The sequence below is a fragment of the Orbicella franksi genome, chromosome 4 (genome assembly GCF_964199315.1).
Source record: "Orbicella franksi chromosome 4, jaOrbFran1.1, whole genome shotgun sequence".
In the NCBI taxonomy this organism is placed as follows: domain Eukaryota; kingdom Metazoa; phylum Cnidaria; class Anthozoa; order Scleractinia; family Merulinidae; genus Orbicella; species Orbicella franksi.
This window is the reverse complement of record NC_138148.1, coordinates 13,394,245-13,411,593: the sequence shown is the minus strand read 5'-3', so window position 1 is coordinate 13,411,593 and position 17,349 is coordinate 13,394,245. Positions and strand designations below refer to the sequence as shown.

At 38.8% G+C, this 17,349-nt stretch overlaps 2 protein-coding genes across 2 annotated transcripts; both read right to left on the bottom strand.

Moving 5' to 3' along the window:
• Positions 1–2,517: 2,517 nt before the first annotated feature.
• LOC145483426 (uncharacterized) lies at positions 2,518–5,898 on the bottom strand. The gene is made up of 4 exons (XM_081461934.1): positions 5,885–5,898; positions 4,201–4,322; positions 3,031–3,156; positions 2,518–2,707 (listed from the first exon to the last, which is right to left on the bottom strand). Exons 2-4 carry the CDS (start codon positions 4,272–4,274, stop codon positions 2,602–2,604), a joined length of 306 nt encoding a protein of 101 aa, XP_081318060.1. The 5' UTR covers positions 4,275–4,322; positions 5,885–5,898; the 3' UTR covers positions 2,518–2,601.
• Positions 5,899–15,592: 9,694 nt separating this feature from the next.
• On the bottom strand, positions 15,593–16,902 carry LOC145483425 (uncharacterized). The gene has a single exon (XM_081461933.1). It carries the CDS (start codon positions 16,809–16,811, stop codon positions 15,867–15,869), a length of 945 nt encoding a protein of 314 aa, XP_081318059.1. The 5' UTR covers positions 16,812–16,902; the 3' UTR covers positions 15,593–15,866.
• Between the last annotated feature and the right edge of the window lie 447 nt (positions 16,903–17,349).

Below are 17,349 nucleotides of genomic sequence, written 5' to 3'. Positions count from 1 at the left end.
GCTGGCCAACTTTCCAGTCACCTTCGGAATCCAAGAACTGCGCAAAGGATTCTTCCCGCACAAGTTCAACACCCTAGAAAACCAAGCGTACGAAGGTCCCATGCCACCGCGAGACATGTACGATCCCGACGGCATGTCCGCCAAAAAGAAAGCCGAGTTCGAACAGTGGTACCAAGAGAAAGTCGACAACGACTACCATTTCGTCTTACAGGAAGAAATGGAAGCCTACTGCGAGTCGGACGTCAAACTCCTCAAAGCAGGCTGCCAAAAGTTCCGGGAAGAATTCAAACAAAAAGCCGACTTTGACCCCATGGAGAAATGCGTCACCATCGCCTCAGCCTGCAACCGGTTCTGGCGCAAGAAACTCGTCCCGATCAACACCATCGCCTCCAGACCCCCTCAAGGATGGCACGGCGCCCGATCCAATCAGTCCGTCGAAGCCCTGAAATGGCTAGCCTGGCAAGAACACTCATTGCAACGCACGGATCAAGGCGATCGCATACGCACCGTGCGAAACGGAGGTGAAGTCCGACTAGCCGGTCATCTCGTGGACGGATACGATCCGACCAGTCGAACTGTCTACGAATTCCACGGATGTCTATGGCACGGATGTCCTCGCTGTTTCCCGACCAATCGAAACAGACATCCCATCTGTCACGCCGATCGCACTCTAGACGAAGTCTACGAGGCCACACTCCGCAAACACGACCTTCTCAGTCGTCAAGGTTACCAGCTCTGCGTCAAGTGGGAATGCGCCTGGAACCTAGAAGTCGAAACCGACCCTGATCTCAGCCAGTTTCTAGACACGTTCGAAATCATCAAAGCGCTCGAACCCAGAGAAGCTTTCTTCGGAGGGCGCACGAACGCCATCAAACTACATCACGTGGCCGACGTGGCTCAAGGAGAAAAAATCAAGTACATCGACGTGACGTCGCTCTACCCCTGGGTCAACAAGGGAAGCGAATACCCCGTAGGACACCCTCAAGTCATTGTCAACCCCGACGACCAAGACATCCATCACTACTTCGGTATGGCCAAAGTGGACATACTACCACCTCACGAACTTTACCATCCCGTTCTACCTTTTAAGCACGAGAAAAAACTCACCTTCCCACTCTGCCGATCGTGCGTGGAAGACGAAATGAGCAAACCCCTCCTAAAGAAATCGCATCGCTGCCCTCACACGGCCGAGCAACGCACGCTACGAGGGACCTGGTGCACACCCGAAATCCAGAAAGCCGTTGCCATGGGATACACGCTCATCAAGATCCACGAAGTCTACCATTTCCCACCCAGACAACGCCGTACAGGACTCTTTGCCGATTACGTGAACACCTGGCTAAAAATCAAACAGGAATCCGCTGGCTACCCGAGCTGGTGTCACACCCCCCAAGACAAGACATGGTACGTGCAACAATACCAACAGAAGGAAGGCATCGCTCTCGATCCTGCCACGATCCAAAAAAACCCCGGACGCAAAGCCACCGCCAAACTCATGCTCAATTCCTTCTGGGGCAAGTTCGGCGAAAACCTACACAAACCCACTACCGAAGTCGTCTACACTGCAGCACAACTCTTCGCCCTCGTTTCTAATCACTTCAACGACATACGACAAGTCAGAATCACCAACGACGAAGCCCTAGAGGTCGTCTACACCGAACTCGAAGACAACCAACCCGATAACGGACGAATCAACATCTTCGTCGCCGCTTTCACCACCTGTTGGGCTCGACTCAAATTATACAGCTACCTGGAACTGTTAAAGTACCAAGTCCTCTACTTTGACACCGATTCCGTCATCTACTTGCACAAACCAGGTCAAGCCGATGTCCCGCTAGGCGATTACCTCGGAGAGATGACCAACGAACTCGACGACGACGACTTCATTACCACTTTCACCTCCGCTGGACCCAAGAATTACGGGTACAAAACCCACCAAGGCAAAGTCTGCTGCAAAGTCCGAGGCTTCTCACTCAATGTACGAGGAGCCCAACAACTCAATTACAACGTCATGGAACAAAATCTCCTCGACGAACTCGAACAACCTCTAGAGCAACGACGCAACATCCCCGTCGTCAACCCCAACTTCTTCTGGAGAAACCCAGCCACCAAACATCTCAAGGTCATCACACGAATCAAACGCTACGGACTCGTCTTCGACAAATGCGTCGTAGACACGAACACTTTCAAATCGTTTCCATACGGTTACTCACCAATGTAACTTCCTGTAAAATCAATAAAAAAATCAATTGTTAAAACTCACTTCCTGTCTATCGCCTTATTTGGACATGCGCGTCACAACCTCGATCTCATATTCTCCTTATTTGGACATGTTGCCCTTATTTGGGTATGTGCGAAAAATGTCGGCCATCTTGTTTATGCAAATCGAAAATACTGCCATCTGATTGGTCGAGAGCCAATTTTAATGATATGCACTGCCTCCTGATTGGTTACGTGCCCTATTAACGTCCTTTACTACTTGAGTAAATTATCTCCAAGAAAAACTGATTAATTTAACAGACACTTTAAATAATTAGTTAATACATGTATCATAAGTGTTTCTTAATAATGTAATACAGTTTATCTGTCACAATGTTGCAGCTACAGCTGTATGATATTACTACACACAGTATGGGTTGCAGAACTCAACTTCCAAGTCAGTTTGTTCAATGAACTTTGTGCAGAAATTATTATGGCATCAAGTTGTCTGTGAATATAGAGAAACCAAACAAAGCATTACAATCTTAAGTAATAAATTATTGAACTCTTTTACATGTATGTACAATGTATATTCCATTAATATTGGGGATCTCTCAGAAGCTGCATCTATGATGATTTAATTTGCTCCCAGTGCATTTTTTTATGGAACTTTTCCCACATTAATATCTCTGTTATGACAGCGGTCTCTGTGTTCTATAACAATTAGTACACAAGAAAAATACACTCAGTAAAATATTGTTTACAATAAAAATCAATCCCTATAAGCAATCATAAGGACCTTCAATTTATATTTCTTTAGAAATATCTCACCTGGCCATGGTTGCTTTGAAAATCTTTGCTGTTTTAATCCAGGTTGCCCATGTGTACACTGTTCGTATATTGACTGACAGGAACAGGGATGTAATCATACTGTATATCGCTGCTACTTGAACACCACTGAACATACAAAGACATATCAATTATAATTTATAACCAACAGATGACATTCCTTTCATCGATATACAGTGTCCTTCATTGCTAGTTGTTTACTGAGTGTCTACAGTAGTGAATCAAATGCTAGGGGGATGGCACCAAAACTTTCACAGTGGCAGGCTCTGTCCTGAGATGCAAAGCAAACATATATAACTGTTATGAACTTGGCGGCTTGCTTTTGAGCGCACATGCAATTTGCTTTAAACAAGAAACTGGAACATTGCAGTACAACAATGTGCATGTAGTCCCAATCAAAGGGCCATCCAGGCTGTTTGGTTGTACATATAACTGAAAATCAGACTTTGTCAGGATAAATACTGATGTTCTTGCTGACTTAATCTGAGTGTGCAGTTCCAGAAGATATTCACATGCAATGTCTGAGAAATCATTAATTACAAAATATGCTTTAAGAAATATCTTACCTGGTAAGGCCAACTTTCAGAAAGTTTTGTAATCTAGACTGGCTGGCCAGTTCATACATTTGACAAGTTGACACTGGGCATGTTTGTAAATTTGTGCGCTTCAACATCACATTACAATGTACATGTAGTAGCGTTGGTCAACTGAAAACAGCATAATTTGGTTAATTAATTTACACTGTACAATATTTGGTTATATATTGGTGTATATCGTTGCACACCAACAGATGACTATTAAAATTAATTTACAGAACATATTGGCAGCTAAATCATAACAAGTGAAAAATTGAGCATGAGCCAATTACATGTACATGTAACAGCCCTCACCTCAGAACTGTCATAGATATAATGTATTTTCAAACTCGCTGAAATTTCAGATTATTCAATATTAACATGCACGTACATCTTTAACAGTGTGTTTGCTTTACATTCACTTTACACACAACCAATATCCACCATAGGCAGACTTTTAAGTTTGCCTTTGAAAATAAATTGCATCATCTAATGCATCTTTCATTACCTATTCTTGTGACGAAATGACACAAAATCCAAGTACAAGAAGTCATAAGCATAAAACTAACTTAATTACCTGGTAATGCTTACAGCACCTCTTACTGTCTGCATATGCCGTCCATAAACTGGTACTGCCTGGACAATACTCATTATTTTTCTGATCACATCTTTTAAAATGTCACTGTTATATAATTTGTCCTGAAAAGGCAAATGCATGAAATATTATGCCTTTGGCACTCACCACATACCTTTACATGATGTACAATGTACACCAAGTCATGATCGACATTCACAATTCTTTTTACTTTCATTGTAACTTTTTTTGTAACTTTTTGCGGTGTCATTTTCCCACACTTGAAGACAGGACTTCCACATTAGGTGGTAATTCTCTATGAATTCACAGGGAGTGATAACAATTAAATGGTGACTAACTTTAGCAAAGGAGGCATTCAAATGTCAGATTTTAACATTAACTTTCTTCAACGAGCAAAAAAGTAAAGCACAACAAAGAAAACAGTCAGTGACATTCGGTTAATAAGTTAGTCAATCAAAAATTAGTGTGAAAAAGAGAGCAGAGAGAGAGAGTGGAGCGAGGAATGCACTCTCGCCAACTAAATTTTGAATGTACATAAGTAAAAGTTATTTTTATTACCGAGAAATGGTCAGGGCAAGGACTTCTATGCCCTAAATTTTTTCTACGTATGTAAATGTCATTTTCACTGTTCAAGTTACCGAGCACAGCTCTTAGCATTTTTTTTAATTAGTACTATCTCACTGTTATGGAACATTTCCATAAGTGTAAATACCACACTAGGGAATAACATCTCATTAGGAAAATAGAGGCCATGTACCCCCAACCAAAAACAGTGGCACTAATAAAATGAAATAGCAAATTAAAATCGAAGTAGAGCTTTACTTGCCGACAGGGTTTACATGCATAATCGTCTACTCGACATTTCGACTTAACAAGCATTTCACCAAACCGAACTAACTGGACAACAACAAAATAAAACGAGGAAATCTACATTATCAACACAATATGCATATCATTACAGCTGAGTATCAAACAGCAAATCCCTTCTCAATGAAGGATGACTGAATAAAAGAAAGGATGAAGAAAATTCGTTTAAGCTTGCAGTGTTAAAGTTTAACAATTATTCACGCTTAAGCATAGATTTGAATATCACAGTGTGTATTTTTGCCGACGGCTTAATTTAGCTTTGCAGTCATTTTATCGGCGGTAGCTTTACCAGTCTTCAACCAAATTAACCTGGAAATTCCTCCCAAGCATTTCTAACAAAACGAGGAAATACTTTGTAATCACAAGATGTAAATATTCACATAGGTACGTCAAAAGTAAATTTAGCAAATCCTGTTCGCTTCGGCTTAAAATGGTTTGTTGACCTATCTTGGTTTAAGAAATTTTTGTAGTCTTGGAAGCGGTTGTGCCAATTAACACAGAAAACTTCAAAACTCGCCCGGTAGTGTTTACAAATACAGATTTTTTTTTTTTGAATGTGACGACGAAATTCGAGACAAAACTTGATTTGTTTACAATATGCAACTTACAACCTCGATCCACAAAACCACTCAAGTGTTATTGTTATGAGTGAAATTAAACCTATGTAATTTACAAAATGCCTCACAGCATGGCTTCAAATAAGGAAGACTTTAAAAAAGGATTCCTACTGAAAATAAGCTTATCTCGCCGAGGCAACTTCATAATTTCCATAGCAAACGCCACAACAAACGTCGCTTACCTCAAGTTGGCAATTCACTTTGGCCAGTGCAAATCTTCCAGGCAGAAACTTGCTGCAAAAGTTGTGAAGACTGAACGGAACTGATCTAATCTTTTCGATAGATCAACGAATCAACCACTTTTTTCCGCTGTGTTTTCTGTTTTACACTAAACACACACTTCTCTAGTTCGTCACCTGATTTTAATCATGTGACTTTTCTTGCTCGGCTGCACAGCATCTTGACGCGCAAATTAATTGAGCGGTTCTACAGTCGTCGGGTATTTCGTCTCCTTTCTATAGTCCTCGTTACCTTTGCTTCACGGCATTGTTCCGTATTATTTCATCCCCTTTCTCTAGTCCTTGACTCACTATAATTAACGGCAGTGTTCAGTACTGTTTCACCTCCTTCCCCAGCGCTGGCCCGCTCTCTTTCACGATCTTCTTCGCTACTTCTTTGCTACTTCTTTGCCTGTAATTTCTTGCATTCCATTTCTGTTTTATGCTTCAGTGCAACCCCATCTTAAAAACGTTAGATCAACCTCCGCTATTATTTGTTGATATGGCAAATAGAAATGAGTTTTCTTTTCTTTAAAAATCCCGCCAAAAAAAGATGGCATTCCTCGGTTCCCCCGTTTGCGCTACCGCGAGGCTCCTCTCCCCCTCCCCCAGAGTCTGTACGGATGGCGTTCGCTCACTCGCTCGTACGATGACGTCATAACCAAATTTTCTCGGCTTGATGGGTTTACCAAAATTTCTAAGGTATGGGGCTCTGCTCGCGCGCCTTCGGCGCGCGGGAGCTCCGCTATTACTTCATAGTTCTGTGCAAGTGTGGCCAAATAGTCATAAGCCTAGCTTATTTGCAAACAGTTCACATTTTCATTGTCACTTGAAAGGAAAATAATTTGTGTACTTCATACACTGGTGAGTGGTGAAGTATTAAATTAACGAATTGAATAAAATGCTCAGGACATTTTGTTATGGTTTGGTGAGTTTTAAAATATGTTTTAAATGTGTTTATGGAGAGAAGGTTAATATGCGGACGCCCGAAGGAACACCCAACAAAACCAAAAAACCAGCTAGGGTGACAAGTTCCTACTTCAGTGCAACGAAATACGTAAGGCAGTACATAATACATAAGCCTGTTGGATTTTAACTGTTATTTCATAAACATTAGGTTTCTTTTATGGAACTAAAGAGCATCCAGTGATTCATAGTATGCGATTTACTGCAACCATTTTCAGACCACAGGGGAATCCGGTCATTTCGCCTGAAAACTGGTTCGCCCGTAGTAAAAGTCGGTTTCAAACACCAAATATATAAACCTGTTATCGCCCATGACATATATTTTTCGTTCCATACATCCACACATCTATTACTGAGCCAAAGCGGCAGACGAGCCAATACGTACTTCTCGACATTTTTCACATCCACGGTTCCGAGTGAACAGGCTTTCGGGCATACTTTGAAATGGTTCTTGAGGAAATTTGTAAAGCCTAAGACGAAGGAAGAGCTGATTGCGGGAATTAAGGCCTTTTTGTCCGCAGTAACCCCTACGATGTGCACCAGATACGTCAGACATATTGACAAAGTTGTTCCAGTTGTAATTGCAAGGAGGGGAACTGCATCTGGATACTAGCAACTGGTCAGGAAAGATACAGCTGCAATCATGGACAAAAGTGTTGACACATTTCAGCAAAACAAACGCTTTCTATTGGCCTCCTTCTGTAATTTCAAAAAACATCTTTTTTGCCGAGAGAAAAACCCCCCTCTCCCCCTTTTCAATGCTGAAATAGGCTCTGTGGACACCGTCACGTGGTTACAACATTGAAAAGGGGAGATAGGGTCGGAATGTGTAAATTGGAGATTGAAAAACTCACACGTTCAACAAAACAGGTCTCTTTCAGGGAGTGTTGCAACTGTTTTTGTCCATGATTGTTGATACACAGTGTAGATGCTAAATGACATGCTAGTAGTGTGTGGTTGCTGTAAGGTACCATTTGCAGAGTTAACTAGACAGAAAAACATATCGAACATTTTTCAGGGGATCATACTTGGGGTTGAAAATACCCACGCAAAGTTTAAACTATTTTGAGTTCAAGCATTGTTGTTGAAGTGGACAAACTACGGAAAAACCATGTCAAAACAGTGTGAATTGAGAGAACTTGGCGACTAAATTGTTAGCAACTGATGTAATCTTGTCTAAGAGGTACATTTACTTACTCTTAACTTTCCTGTTGTCATGGTTATCATATTTTCCAAAGAGTTAAGTCAACCAGGATGTTGAGGTTTCTGCTTTGGCCAAAAATAAATACAATCAATTAACCAAGTGTGTGTCTTTTTAAGGTAATTCCCCAGAAAAAAAGACTGTTAATAGATTTTTGTTCAAACTTTGTCTGCTGAATATTTATCATATGAGAACTTTAATTACAAAATAAAAAGGGGGGGTGCCCATGCTCGTTAAGGAGCAGTGAGACATTGAAAATGTCCCATTTTGGCATTACTTAATGCTTATTACAAGAGCTCATTCCAAGTTATTGTAAAATCTTTGTGAGCCCAGACTCATGAAAACATGCCTCAAACTGCAGTCAATACTTGTTTCTGATGTAACGAAACTTTTTAAGTTTGACTTTGACAGACAGCTGAATCCTTGTTAAAATATTGGAACCAAATTGCTTGCCACAGCTATCAAACTGCAAAATAGAACTGACTACGGTGCACTGCTATTTTCCTTGTTTCGTCAATTTTCAGCAATAGAAATCAGATCAGTCTTTTCTCACACAAAGCTAGTGATTAGTTGATTAAAACGAATGGAAAAGAAATTGGGGTGCCAAAGCTCGTAAGTGAGCTATAGCCATTTTTCAACTGACAGAACTCAATATCAAGGCAAATCTGCCATGTTTTCAATGTGCACGTGCACGAGTGCGTGCTAGTGACGCTATAAATTATGTGCACTAAGGATGTGCAATGCAAATGCGAGGAATCACCTTAACCCAGAGATTGCAAAAGCAATCCGAGGGTTTATGTTGTGGATATTTTATGTAAGCCAGCAAACGAGTGTGATGTATCCATGAAAAGAGTTCTACAGTCAAACATGTATTAAGCAGACCCCATATAAAGTGAACACCCTCTATTACTTTGACAACAGTGCAAGTCCCATTTTTTTCTTTCCTTACATTCTTAAGCCACTGGTCTTATTCTTTCCTTGTTTAACACTTTTTTTTTGCCAGAAGCCAATGAAGTAACTTGTATAACTAGACTAACCTGTAAGCCACACATCTCTGCAAATGCGGACCTATCTTTTTATGAAAAGAGTAATTCCATTTTATGCAAAGGTTAGCTCATGTCAATCACCATTCATTGGAAATCTACAGGTTTGCTCATAGAGCACTTTAATTTTAACTTTTGTACAATGCATATCAGAAAGGCAATTTCCATGTTCTTTTATTTTTATACCAAAGACATAAGTTTAACTGCCACAACTTAAATAATTAAGTGAACCTAATGAATACTTCAACAATAAAAGCCCACCTTGTGAGCTTGTACATGTATGTAAGTTAAATGTTGCCAAATGACGGTATACTGTTCTTCACTGCTGCACAATAGGACAATATCAGAAAGGTTATTTCCATAAATATTCTTACTTTTCATGCCACAGACAAGTTGAGCTGCCATAAATTACATACATTAAATTAATAAATACCTCTACAGTCAATGGATGCCAAAATGCCCACGTTAGGGATTTCAAGTATTTTAAAGTGTTTGTAACTTGAATGATGCTAAAAGACAATTTTGTTTTGAAAAAGGGGGCCATCTCATGGGGAAACCATGGCTACACAACTGATACAAATTTGTAAATTTATGAATGTGCAGCATTCCTAGCCTGACTTTCAGCATCTTCTCTGCTCTGTTGATGGTGATGTTATTGCCTGACAAAGTCAAACAGATAGTGAATTTGATTGAAACAGCTGAAACTGTTGTGTCATTATGAGTGGATCAATATCTTTTCCTTTTGTCGTAGTTTTAGACCTGGGTGAATTTTAAATAGAAAAAGCGATATTTTGCCACGAGATGGTAGTTTGCAGCTATTTGGTGCAGAAGTCTCTCTTGGGAATAAGCTATGAGAGGATAAATCTGAAATTCACACTATGATATTCTAAAATTTACTCAGCCCCAAATAATTGTTTTGTAAAATTAACATTCTTTTTTTGCTGACACCCATCTTTCTTTTCTTAAAAAGGCGTCAATTGCTTTCACGCACTCCTCTTTCCGCACCCTTTCCTGTAACTTTGCTGGGACATCAGGATATTGCTCAAAAATGATTTCTTTAATTGCCCCAAGTTTATCTTGGTCAAGTGGTTGTAGGCTTGACCCACTACTATTAGAGCGCCCAGAGCAATTTCTGCCCTTTCGCTCTTCCGGACTGAACATCTCCAACAGGAGATCTTTTGCTAAATTACCCTTACTGCTGCTTAGCAGTACCGCCCTCTGTTTAAGGGTGGGTGTTATATAGCTAGAAAATATGGGCTCCTTTTGTTCACCATTATCCACTAGTGGTGCAGTTATTACAGTAGTGTGATCTGTTTGTCTATCGACAGTTTTTATTTTTTTTATTCCCAGGTAGTCCACAATAAGATCTACCTTGGTTTCAATGTCTGTTATTTTGTCGTAAAGTTTCTGAAGTGTCACATTTTCTGTTGGAGGATTGTTATATGACTGTCCAGTCCAGTTGGTTACCAGTTTGTAAAGTACATGTATCTGTCTCGTCTCGTGGTGTCACTGGTAAAGTGAATGTGTTTGTCACGGGTACTGTGGTGTTGAGTAGTGGATTCAAAATGCTGAATGGGTCAGTTGTGGATTGTGTTGTAGTGTCAGTGGATGTGTTTGTCAGGGGTACTGTGATGTTGAGCAGTAGGTTGAATGCGTCAGTTGTGGATTGTGTTGTTGTGTCAGTATATGTGTTTGTCAGGGGTACTGTGGTGTTGAGCAGTGAGTTGAATGCAGCAGTTGTGGATTGTGTTGTTGTATCAATATATGTGTTTGTCAGGGGTACTGTGATGTTGAGCAGTGGGTTGATTTTCTCAGTTAAGAATTGCTTTGTGTCAGTATATGTGTTTGTCAGGGGTACTGTGGTGTTGAGCAGTGAACTGAATGCAGCAGTTGTGGATTGTGTTGTAGTGTCGGTGGATGTGTTTGTCAGGGGTACTGTGTTGTTGTGCAGTGGGTTGAATGACTCTGTTGGGAACTGTGTTGTTGTGCCAGTATATGTGTTTGTCAGGGGTACTGTGATGTTGAGCAGTGGGTTAAATGCATCAGTGGTGGATTGTTTTGTAGTGTCAGTGGATGTGTTCGCTGGTGGTGGTGTGACTGTACATTTGTCCCCTTCTTTCTGCTGACGGAAAAGTTGTAATTGCTTTTGCACATATAGGTTTTCTTCAATGCTCAGATTTGTGTATTGGCAAGGTGCCCCACTTTCAAGGATTTTTGCTTTCTGAAAGGAAATAAAGTAATTCAGCAAGTATGAAAGAATGGTTACTCTTAAATTTCAGTAAAGGTGGATTATGGTCACTGTCTAATAGTTTTTTTTTTTTTTGTAATTTTTTTTTTTTCAACATTTTGGGTTATAATACATACAATACAACACAAGACATAACACTAGTTACAATACTAACAATACGTCATAACTACAATAGATTACATACAACAAATTATAATTACTAATCGTAGCCTAATTATACCTAAAGAATATACAATGCGTTGTTTACAATAGTGCAGCTACCCAAATACAGAGAAAAAAAAAAAAAAAAGAAAGTAAGTTAGTGACATGCTGAGAAGGAGAAATTACAAATTAAGCTCAACTATTATTAAGAGATGGCATTAATTTTTCCCACTTTTTGTAATGTTTATAAAGTTGGTTATTTTTGGTAGCTATTTTTTTTTCAATGTAATAAACGGTTTTTGTCTTTGCTAAAAATATTGTTAATGTTGGTTTAATTTTATTTAATTTACATTTATAAATAAAAAACTTTCCTAGCAGTATCAAGTGATTCAGGATAATAAAGTCTTCGTTGTTGTTGAACACTCCAAACAATATATTTTCAAATGTCAAAGTGTCCAAAGATACATTCTGGTTTGAAAGCCAAGAAGAAAAAGCCCGCCAGAAGTCTTTTGTTGTATCACAATAAAAGAGCAAATGTTCGAGGGACTCGACCTCTTTCAAACAAAAGGTGCACATTGGTGATTCAATCATTTTAAAACGGAATAACCTCTCATTTGTGAAAATTATATCGTTTAATAATTTATATTGGAACTCTCTAATTTTTGTTTCAAGTGTGACAGTGAATGGTAAAGAATAAATTTTTTTCCAGTCTTCTATAACCTCTGGATATTTGTCCTTCAACTTCCTTTTGGCGGTTGGAGGAGTTTGTTTCTTTGTTTTAAATCCTTTATACAAAAGTTTTGAAGAGGCTTTTAACAGATCCGATTTGGTTTCGTCGATATAAATATACACTGTATCCAAATACTGTTGAGGATATAGTTGCTGATGTTGAATATGTGATTCTTTGATAATTAATCTCCATTCTTTTGGTATGGCATCTACAATTCCTATTAATTTGAAGTACTGGATTGGAGATAGATTCGCTTCCAACACTTTAGGGCTTTCAAGAAATTTACCCGTATCGGATAACAAGTCACCAATTTTAACAATTCCTTTAGTAAACAAATGTTTTTCAAAAAGAGATTTTCCGTGTATCACAATATTCCTATTATTCCAAATAATTTGGTCTACAACATCCTCATAGGTGGCTACCTTGAATTTCTTTAAATTACGAAATGCCTCTAGACACTCTTTGTAGAATATTGGAAGATGAACCGGTAGTTTACTAGTTTCAAAATCACAGAACAGGATGAGTTTTCCACCTATATTTCCAAAAAAGAAATCATCTAAAATAGTTTTCCAAGTGCTGTTGCTCTCTCCTAGATACTTTTTTAAGATCATCACTCTTTGAGCCGATATCATGGATTCAATATCAAGCATTTTTAGTCCTCCATTTTCAATATCATTGATAAGCACGGTCCGTTTAATTTTATCGTTACCTTTCCAAATGAAACCGAAAATCAGTCTGTTTATCTCCTTGACAAGATTGTTTGATATTGAAATTGCAGTCGCTTTACTCAAAAATTTTGGAATAATGAAGGTCTTAACTATTTGAATCTTACCAATCAGGGTAAGACCCCTCCACTTCCACATACTCAGCGTTTTTTTAATAGATTTGAATATTGAGTCGAAGTTTGCTTTGTCTCGTGATGGTTTGTGATAGTCAAAAACGGTACCTAATATCTTGATTGATTTTCGCACTTTGTGAGTAAAGTCATTTTGTACTAGTTTATGTGGGCCGATACCAAAAACTTCTGTTTTATCGTCGTTAATTCGGAGACCAGAATGCAATGAAAAAACCTTTAAAGTTGTACAAAGTCGCGAATATGCATTTATGTCTTTTAGAAAACAAGTCATGTCATCTGCAAAAAGCGTGAGTTTGATCTCCACGTTTTTGACCATTATTCCTTGTATGGTTTTATCCTGCCTGATTTGACATGCGAGAACTTCCAAAGCTAAGATGAATAATAAAGGTGATAGAGGGTCACCTTGTCGTACACCACGATGGATACAGAAAAGATCTGTAGTAAAGCCGTTATTTAAGATACAGCTGGATATGTTTGTATAAAATGTTTTTACCCATTGTAAAAAATACGGTCCAAAATTGAATTTTTCCAATACTTTAAATAGATATGTATGGTCCAGAGAATCAAATGCCTTTTCAAAGTCAATTGCCATTAGAATACCTGTTGTATTTGTGAGTTTTGCCAATTCAAGTAAATCATCGATTGTTCTAACTGCATCAAATGTAGACCTTCCTTTGATAAAACCATTTTGATTATGGTGAATAAGTTCTGGCAGGATTGGCTCCAGCCTTCTAGCAAACGCTTTGGATGCAATTTTAACATCTACGTTGATCAGTGAGATAGGTCGCCAGTTCTTTATAAATCGTCTATCTTTATCTTTTTTCTCCAATAGGGTAATCATTGCCTGCTTTTGCGAAGTTGATAGTTGCCCGTGTTGGTGAGAGAAGTTTAGAGACTTTTCGAGATACTTTGCAACCACGTGCCAGAACGCCAAGTAAAATTCCACAGTTAAACCGTCACTTCCAGGTGTTTTGTTTTTCGGAAATGTCTTCAATGCTTCGTACAGTTCGGATCTAGTAAGTTGTTTATCTAAAGTCATTTTCTCTTCATCAGACAATTTTTTAGTATCCACTTCATTAAGGAAACGATCAATTGAATTCTCACCTAAATTATACGAGTCTCTATCATAGAGTTTTTCATAGAAATCATGAATCTCTTTCATTATTTCTTTTGGGTCTGTTATATATGAATCATTATCCACGGATAATTTCCGTATACATGTCTTTTTCTTTTTAGCACTTTCTAAATTTAAAAAATACTTGCTATTCTTTTCGCCCTCTTCATACCAACTCACCCGAGATCTTATGATTGCTCCTTGTGTTATATAATCATAATGGCGTTCGTATTCTGATTTGAGAACTTCTAAATCGCAGAGATTTTCAGCACTTGGGTGTTCGTCACATTTTCGCTGACACTCTTTTAGTCTAATTTCCAAATTTACCAGCTCTGACCTTCTCTCTTTTGCTTTCTTCTTACTATAACCAATCGTTTCATAGCGTATTTTATATTTTAAATAATCCCAGGTAACCCGCGGGTCTTCGATTTCTCTACTTTCGTCTACCCATTCACCGATTTTGTTTCTAATTAGGTCTACATATTCTTTATCTTCTGACAAACTTGCATTGAATTTCCAAAAAGACGGTCCATAGGTTGAGTTCTCTATACCATTAATGTACAACGTAATGGCGGAATGGTCAGATCTAATAGCAGGGATAATATCGACCTTATCAACTTCTTCCTGTATATTATTTGATATCAACCAATAATCTAACCGCCGTTGAATCATTGGAGTTTTCTGTCTCCAGGAGAAACGTTTTAATTTTGGGTTTCTGATTCTCCAGATGTCTATTAGATCAAGAGAAAAACATAGATTTTCTATCTTTTTGGACGATTCTTTCAATTTTGGAGATCCTCCCGATCCATCCAAATCTGGGTCGCGGATAACATTAAAGTCACCACCTATTATTATTTTGCAATCAGTGTCAATTTCCAATTTGTCGAATTCGTTCTGTATTTCGTCGTAAAAGATGCATTGTTCGTTGGTCTTATTTGGCGCATAGATATTCAAAAATAAAAAAGATTGACCTTGAACAAGACCTTTTAGAATGATATACCGACCTAGATTATCTTGTTTACATACCTCAAGTTTACAGTCAAGCCCTTCTTTGACTAGTGTTAAGACACCTCTGCTGTGTTCAGAACCATGACAAAAAAACAAGTCTCCTCTCCACTGGGATTTCCAGGTGTTTTCCACCTCGGATGTGCTGTAGGTCTCTTGTAGAAAAATTATATCAGCTTTATCCTTCATACACCAATGAAAAAGTGCTTTTCGTTTATCAAAAGATCTTATCCCCCGAACATTTAAGGATAGGATACCAAAATTTAAATTAAGTTTTGTAAATTTTTAAGGACATATTTAAGTGAAAAGGCGAGCAGTTGCAGAGAATGAGATAGTAATCTTTAGTAGATGAGCTAGTGAAAAAATTTGCATGTCTCTTGAACAAGAAAAAGGTAAAACTAATTAATATTGAAAAGGAAAAAGAAACAAAAGAAAAACATTTATAACACCTACAACTACAATTGAACATGTATGTAAAACAGTAGCCAGCGATAAAAGCTGTTAATTGCGCTACTAATGGAATAGGTCTTGCACGCATTGCGCTAACTAGATGACACGCATGCAGCTCCATTTTTAAGAACAAGTGTGAATGAGGCTTACATGTTATGAATACCTAGATAGAGAGTTTATGTTCCAAAGAAATTAGAAGATTCGTATACCCTCAATAAAAAGTTTGTCCGGCTCTGATCTTTTGAAGAACGCCGATTTTCCGTCTTCTTTTGCTTTTTTGAACTTAGGCATTAATTCCTTTCTGCGGTCCACAATTTCTTTCGGAAGGTCTGGCGATATTCCGAAACCAGTTCCTTTCAGCTTTCTTGCACTTGACATGACTCGCTCTCTGTCGGAGTATCGCAAAAAACGTGCGATTATTGGTCTTGGTTTTTCTTGCAATGGGTCGCGCTTGCCAATGCGGTGCACTCGTTGATACTCAAAAGAATCCGCCTCGCTGATGTTAAGTTCCTTCTGTATAAAGCCAATTAACACCTCTTTGACATTTTCTTCTGAGAGGTGGAAAGATTCAGTAATGCCGTAGAAGCGAAGGTTTTCCCGTCTTTGATACACCTCCATATACAACTTCTCGTTTCTTAAGGCCTCGATCTTTCCCTTGAATTTGTTTTCGGTGTTTACTGTATTTTCTTGGATAGTTTGTTCCAGAAGCTTTACTTTCTTCTTTAAATTTTCTATCTCTGTATTTGCGAACGACATTCCTTCATCTAACACCTTCAGTTTTGTTGTGGCGTCCCTGCTGAAGCTTTCAAACTGCTCAGCTTTATCCTGTAACTTGTTAACCTTTCCATCGACCACTTTCACAAAACCCTCAAGGATGTCCAATTTCTTTTCCATGTTGTCTAACTTCTGCAGAACAAGGTCTAGCTTCGGCATTACAGAATTAGCCAACTCCACGGCAGCGGCGGTTTCGTCTTCTTCGCTCGATTGCACCGTGTCAGACATGTGCAACTTGACTTTGGCTTTCTTCTCCAACGGTGAAAGGGATTCTTCTTCCGACGAGTTGGATACACTTCTCCAAGTTGGCCCAGTTCTCTCTACATGAGTTTTTCGTCTGAACTTTTCTCCTTTTTCTGCCATGTAGAGGCCTCCATATACGAATTTTGAGCGGAGCTAGCAAAAACACGTCTATACTCTACCCATGCTCGGCCCAATCCCCCCTACTGTCTAATAGTTAGAATTTCACATATTCTGTCTTCAAAAATTAACAGGATTAGAAAATGTTCAATAAATTGTACCACTACAATTGATCACTTCCAGGTCATTATATCCTCAAAGAGCATTTGGCCTACATCATGTGCACCAATGGTTATCACGTTTAATATAGATGGGACCCTGCGGGCGCTCTGACTGGTTGAAATCCTATGTTTTATCAGAGTATTATACACAGCTTAGACTTCTTTATGTGTTAAATAATGCTTGTGGCTTATCTCACAGATTTTAGATCATGTGATCTCCAGAGCATTTTTATAGGGCATAGTTGACTTCTTTGTACATTGATGAGTTCTATAAGAACTTGAGAATTTTTAAGAACACCAGAGAAATGAATAGAGAAAGACTCAACTGCACCTTTTGCTTCTCAGTGCACTTTGATGTTCTTGAAAATTTCATGCATGCT

Coding starts and splice junctions, on each gene's coding strand:
- LOC145483425 (XM_081461933.1), bottom strand. CDS start 16,811: ATGGCAGAAAAAGGAGAAAAGTTCAGACGAAAAACTCATGTAGAGAGA.
- LOC145483426 (XM_081461934.1), bottom strand. CDS start 4,274: ATGAGTATTGTCCAGGCAGTACCAGTTTATGGACGGCATATGCAGACA. Junction 3,157..4,200: donor GGTGCTGTAAGCATTACCAG/GTAATTAAGTTA, acceptor TTGTATGTTCAG/TGGTGTTCAAGTAGCAGCGA. Junction 2,708..3,030: donor TTCAAAGCAACCATGGCCAG/GTGAGATATTTC, acceptor CTATATTCACAG/ACAACTTGATGCCATAATAA.